Source organism: Staurois parvus, unplaced genomic scaffold (assembly GCF_062004578.1).
Source record: "Staurois parvus isolate SC_StPar_1 unplaced genomic scaffold, SC_StPar_1.0 ptg001730l, whole genome shotgun sequence".
NCBI lineage: Eukaryota > Metazoa > Chordata > Amphibia > Anura > Ranidae > Staurois > Staurois parvus.
The window spans coordinates 198,893-205,676 of NW_028319526.1; the positions used below are offsets into that span (position 1 = coordinate 198,893).

Sequence of the window (6,784 nt, forward strand, 5' to 3'; positions counted from 1 at the left end):
CAAGGCAGGGTGGCGACATCGCTTCATACATTGGGACCAAGGCAGGGTGGCTACACTCCTACATACAGTTGGACCAAGGCAGGGTGGCCACATTCCTACATACAGGGAGACCAAGGCAGGGTGGCTACATTCCTACATACAGTTGGACCAAGGCAGGGTGGCTACATTCCTACATACAGGGGGACCAAGGCAGGGTGGCTACATTCCTACATACAGCGGGACCAAGGCAGGGTGACTACATTCCTACATACAGTTGGACCAAGGCAGGGTGGCTACATTCCTACATACAGGGGGACCAAGGCAGGGTGGCTACATTCCTACATACAGCGGGACCAAGGCAGGGTGGCCACATTCCTACATACAGCGGGACAAAGGCAGGGTGGCTACATTCCTACATACAGGGAGACCAAGGCAGGGTGGCTACATTCCTACATACAGCGGGACCAAGGCAGGGTGGCCACATTCCTACATATAGTGGGACCAAGGCAGGGTGGATACATTCCTACATACAGCGGGACCAAGGCAGGGGGGCTACATTCCTACATACAGGGGGACCAGGGCAGGGGGGCCACATTCCTACATACAGTGGGACCAAGGCAGGGTGGCTACATTCCTACATACAGGGGGACCAGGGCAGGGTAGCTACATTCCTACATACAGTGGGACCATGGAGAATGAACACGGACACCCTCTAACACCCTCTAACAGGAGGTTGGATCACAGCAGCATATAAAGGAATCTGAAGACTTGTTACAGAGAAGACGTTACAGCTACATCAGCTTTATTTCATTTGGTTTATCTGTACCGTCACAGAGGCCTTATTAGTGAGATACCCAACAGCTCAAGCACCCTATTGGTCAGGGGCCCCCAAGCCTCATCCTGCAGGCCACATCCGGCCCATTACACCCCCCGGCCAGGGTCAGTGAGCAATCTGCACAGACTGAGGATCAAGGTCAACAGAGACTCCCTATGGTCTCCATTATAAAGCCCCCAAGACACAACCTGACACCCCAACCCCCCGCCCTGCTGCCATCCTCCCCTGTCATTGATTGCCAGGACTGCCTGCATCCTAGCATCCAGTAACATACTGTATTTGGCCCAGCGTTTAGAGAAGGACAAAACATCCTCCAGCCAGTCCTGCTCTGCCCCCCCCCCCCCCCCCCCAGGTCCCACCCTTCTGCTATAGACACGCTTACAGTGGTAAGGGGAACCCTGATGTAAGGGGGATAGTGATGTAAAAGGGGACTCTGATGAGAACCCTTATGTAAGAGGTTTTCTGATAGGGATACTGATGTAAGGGGGAACTCTAATAGGGACCCTTTTGTAAGGGGGGACTCTAATTGGGACCCTGATGTAAATGAGAAGTCTGATGAGGGCCCTGATGTAAGGGGGGACTCTGATGGGGACTCATATGCAATAGGGGACTCTGATGTAAGGGGGGACTCTGATTGGGGCCCTGATGTAAGGGAGGACTCTGATGGGGGGCTCTGATGTAAGGAGGGCTCTGATGGGGGCTCCAATATAAGGATGGAATCTGATGTGATTCCTGTGATAGGGTGACAGTAATGCTGCACTGCTCCTGAATTCAGAACGGGGTTGTCACTCTTATGTAGGTGGAGCCTGCTTGCACTACAGGGAGAGGAAAAGATGTAGGGGTGTGGCTATCAACATTGTCACTCCAGATTCAGCCTATAGCTTGTCAATCAACTCCTGACCACACCTAGTCCCGCCCACTACTTTCTGGATTAGCAGCACTACCTCTGTTCCTGAACCTCTTCCACTGTGAGCTGCAGTGCCTGGGAGGGGGAGCGTGTGAGACACAAATGAAGGAGGATTTGGATCAGTCAGAGAAGGCAAAAACATTTTTTATGAGGCTCTTTTCTGAATTGAAAGCATGTATAAATTGCCAGGAAAGAGAAAAGGGAGGAGCGAGAGGCGTGTGCCCCGCCCCCCTTCCCCTGAGCAATATCAGGTCACATGCCTTTAACATGGGGGTCTCCCCTGGCAAAGCACCCATGTTGAGGGAAGGCCTCATGCCCACAACCCTTGCCCAGTGCTTGTGGGGGTCCCCAGGGAGAGTTTTATCTAAATCTGGAAACCCTCTTTAATAATATGGGAGCCTCCAGACATGAATGCGTATTGGCTACATAGTATTTATTTATTTATTTCAGGTACTTATATAGCGCCGTCAATTTATGCAGCACTTTACATATATATTGTACATTCACATCAGTCCCCGCCCCCGAGGAGCGTACAATCTAAGGTCCCTAACTCACATTCATACATACACATACTAGGGCCAATTTAGACAGGAGCCAATTCACCTCCCAGCATCTCTTTGAAGTGTGGGAGGAAACCCATGCAGGCACAGGGAGAACATGGAAACTCCAGGCAGGTGGTGCCGTAGTTGGGATTTGAACCAACGACTCTAATACTGCCAGGCTGAAGTGCTAACCACTTAGCCACTGAGCTGCCCATTTCACAAAAACAAACCAAAAAAAATGTAACTTAGAAATAAAGATACCTAAACATTTGACAAGTCCATTATTAAAAAAATTGTATCTCAAAAATACATCCCTGTTTGCAAATCCATATTCAATCCAAGCCAAAAAACAAACAAACCAGACGACTCACCGCACACAACTCCCGGATGGCAACACCATCCAAATGACAGTTCCCTGAGCTGTCATTGGCTATATAAAGAAAGGTCAGTTTAGGCAATGATGTCATGCTCTATTCCCTGGCCTTTTGCTCATGATTCCCAGCCATATAAGTGAATGGGCCAGGTGACCTCAGTGGTTGGTAAGGATGCAAGCAGCTGCTGCTTCCTTAGCTACGATTTACTGCCAGAAGCTGTCATGTTCATCCGCAATGAACACCCTAAACTAGCCTCTCTCAACCTTTCCAACACAGAAACCCTTGAAACAACTTTCCAAGCTCAGGGAATCCCTGCTAAAAAAAAATGACTACATGATCTACAACTCATGATACATTCGTGTGATGGTCATTGGGAAGAATGTCCCTTACATTGGTGGTCAGTGGGAAGAATGTTCCTTAAATTGGGGGTCAGTAGGAAGAATGCTCCTTACATTGGTGATCAGTGGGAAGAATGTCCCTTACATTGGTGGTCAGTGGGAAGAATGTCCCTTACATTGGTGATCAGGGGGAAGAATGTCCCTTACATTGGTGATCAGGGGGAAGAATGTCCCTTACATTGGTGGTCAGTGGGAAGAATGTCCCTTACATTGGTGGTCAGTGGGAAGAATGTCCCTTACACTGGTGATCAGTGGGAAGAATGTCCCTTACATTGGGGGTCAGTGGGAAGAATGTCCCTTACAATGGGGGTCAGTGGGAAGAATGTCCCTTACATTGGGGGTCAGTGGGAAGAATGTCCCTTACATTGGTGATCAGTGGGAAGAATGTCCCTTACAATGGGGGTCAGTGGGAAGAATGTCCCTTACATTGGGGGTCAGTGGGAAGAATGTCCCTTACATTGGGGGTCAGTGGGAAGAATGTCCCTTACATTGGTGATCAGTGGGAAGTATGTCCCTTACATTGGGGGTCAGTGGGAAAAATGTCCCTTACATTGTGGGTCAGTGGGAAGGACGTCCCTTACATTGGTGGTCAGTGGGAAGATTGCTCCTTACATTGGGGGTCAGTGGGAAGAATGTCCCTTACATTTGGGGTCAGTGGGGAGAATGTCCCTTACATTGGTGATCAGTGGGAAGTATGTCCCTTACATTGGGGGTCAGTGGGAAAAATGTCCCTTACATTGTGGGTCAGTGGGAAGGACGTCCCTTACATTGGTGGTCAGTGGGAAGAATGTCCCTTACATTGGGGGTCAGTGGGAAGAATGTCCCTTACATTGGGGGTCAGTGGGAAGAATGTCCCTTACATTGGGGGTCAGTGGGAAGAATGTCCCTTACATTGGGGGTCAGTGGGAAGAATGTCCCTTACATTGGGGGTCAGTGGGAAGAATGTCCCTTACATTTGCGGTCAGTGGGAAGAATGCTCCTTACATTGGGGGTCAGTGGAAAGAATTACCGTCTTACAGATAGCTAAAAAGATCAATGGTGTCAGTGGGAAGTTATCTGAGAGGGAGAAATTGTTCAATGCTTAAGGAACCCCTATCAACCTCTGGAGGAACCCTAGAGTTCCATGGAACCCTAGTTGAGAAACCCCATCCTAAACATTCAGCGTTTGAACAAACATCTAAAAAGTCAATGTTTTGGTCCAGACTAACATTCAGACTGAATGCTAAGCTCATCTCTACTGAGGAAGCTATTTATTTAGCAAAATATATTGAAGATTACAGAACAAGTCCAGCTCAACGTGACCAACTCCTATGAGCTCCACCGTGATCTGAGCACACGAGAACCTTCACAGGGTTACACCACACCTGCAGGACCATTCCGCCCAGCACGGGTGCAGTTAACAGCCTGGATAGCCGTGTGAAGCACACAATAATTAGAGTCTTCTAGGTAAATAGCCCATTGAAGGCGTTTGTTGAATTAAGTAAATGGGAATTTTCTGGCCGGCATGTAAAATCTACTTTTTGCATATTTCGCAGGCTTAACAGCTCAGCTAAAATAACGAGAGCCGGAGTTTGTTTCTTGCCAATTACGAGACAAGGGGCTTTATCTCTCCGTTCATCAATGCGGCAGCTTAGCGCAAAACATTCTGTAAAAAAATTAGGCAGTAATAATTTAATACGGGTTTATGCCAAAAGGGATTTTCCATCTTAAAAATTATACGTGCGCTGACACAGCAGCTGAAAAACGTGATGATGCAGCAATGGTGTTCAACGAAAATGGTTTTTAAGGGTTTTCGACTCTATGGCCTGCCTTAGCTGGAGTTCTGTCTTCATTTCACTAAAGTCTATCTAAATCTGCTAGTCCATCTACTAGTCTACTACTAGTCCATATACTATAGTAGACTATAGTCAGTCTACTAGTCCATCTACTTGTCTACTACTAGTCCATATACTATAGTAGACTACTGTCAATCTACTAGTCCATATACTTTAGTAGACTACTGTCAATCTACTAGTCCATATACTATAGCAGACTACTGTCAATCTATTAGTTCATCTACTATAGTGGACTATAGTCAGTCTACTAGTCCATCAACTAATTTACTACTAGTCCATATACTATAGTAGACAACTGTCAGTCTATTAGTTCATCTACTATAGTAGACTATAGTCAGTCTACTAGTCCAGCTACTAGTCTACTACTAGTCCATATGCTATAGTAGACTACTGTCAATCTACTAGTTCATTTACTATAGTAGACGATAGTCACTTTACTAGTCCATCTACTAGTCTACTATTAGTCCATATACTATAGTAGGCTACTGTCAGTCTACTAGCCCATATACTATAGTAGACTACTGTCAATCTACTAGTCCATATACTAAAGTAGACTATAGTCAGTCTACTAGTCCATCTACTAGTCTACTACTAGTCCATATACTTTAGTAGACTACTGTCAATCTACTAGTCCATATACTATAGTAGACTATAGTCAGTCTACTAGTCCATCTACTAATTTACTACTAGTCCATATACTTTAGTAGACTACTGTCAATCTACTAGTCCATCTACTTGTCTACTACTAGTCCATATAGTTTAGTAGACTACTGTCAATCTACTAGTCCATATACTATAGTAGACTACTGTCAATCTATTTGTTCATCTACTATAGTAGACTACTGTTAATCTACTAGTCCATCTACTAGTCTACTACTAGTCCATACACTTTAGTAGACTACTGTCAATCTATTAGTTCATCTACTACAGTAGACTATATTCAATCTACTAGTCGATCTAACACTACCCTCTCCAGACAATGCTGCTGTCCTCGGGTGGTTTTGTTGCTCCTCCAGAGACAGAAGAGATGCCCAAAGACACGAGGCGAGTTGCTGGCCAGGTCATCAGGGGAAAATAAAGGAAAAAAAAAAGAAAAAAGAAAACTAATGCAGCCACCACACCTTAGGACTGGTGAGCTACGATATATAACATTTTTGGTTTTACCACCTTAAGTATCGAAGAATGGGTGGGTGAGGGGGTCATTACCAGGCAAGGAGAGAGAACACTTCCAAGGTTTACACCACCTAAAATATTAGAATTATGAGTTCCTAAGAAACTTTAACTTCTTGGCGCCGAGCGCATGCAAATATGCGGCCTCATCCGGGCCTTGGCGCTGAGGGGCCGCATATTTGAGTAACCGATGTAAACAAAGAATGTGCCAAGAGCAAGTGCCCCGCACGCTCCCAGCACATTCAACCGGCTCCTCACGGAAAGGATTGCTACTTACGGTCAGGAACTTTCCAATCATGTGACCGCCATGACAGCCAATCACAACGGTCACATAACCCTAAACCCCATCCCGCCTCCTGGCACCAAAAACCCCTTAAAAGGGCCGGGAGGAGTTAAGATTGGGTGCTTGGCCAAATGTCTTCTCTTTGCAAATCCTTTGAGGTTGCTACCAACATCAGGCATTTAAGGGGAAGCTATAATGGCTTTCAGTCAACTTAACTTTGCAAGTTTCTAAAATATTTGATATGATTTTGAATATTTGTCTAAAATCTCAGTTTAAACAACTATTCATTTATGACAGAATGTTTTGTGCAGTCTGGGTTTTCTAAAAAGAAATGTGATCAGCTTTGCACTTGATGACCGGTCCCACCAACTGAAGATCCACCATACATGGCACCATCTCTATTAGCAGCAGGGCCGTGGATAAGGGGGCACCAATGGTCCTCCTGTACAGGGCCCAGACCA

At 46.1% G+C, this 6,784-nt stretch overlaps 1 protein-coding gene across 1 annotated transcript in view; it reads right to left on the minus strand.

Annotated features, from left to right (window-relative positions):
* Nucleotides 1–4,680, minus strand: part of LOC149434589 (espin-like) — a gene marked incomplete at its 5' end in the record, with an annotated part of 79,138 nt that extends 74,458 nt beyond the window's left edge. The window contains one exon of the mRNA XM_089663610.1: nt 4,553–4,680. Coding sequence (XP_089519736.1) covers nt 4,553–4,680 — 128 coding nt within the window. The remainder of the gene's footprint in view (nt 1–4,552) is intronic.
* Between the last annotated feature and the right edge of the window lie 2,104 nt (nt 4,681–6,784).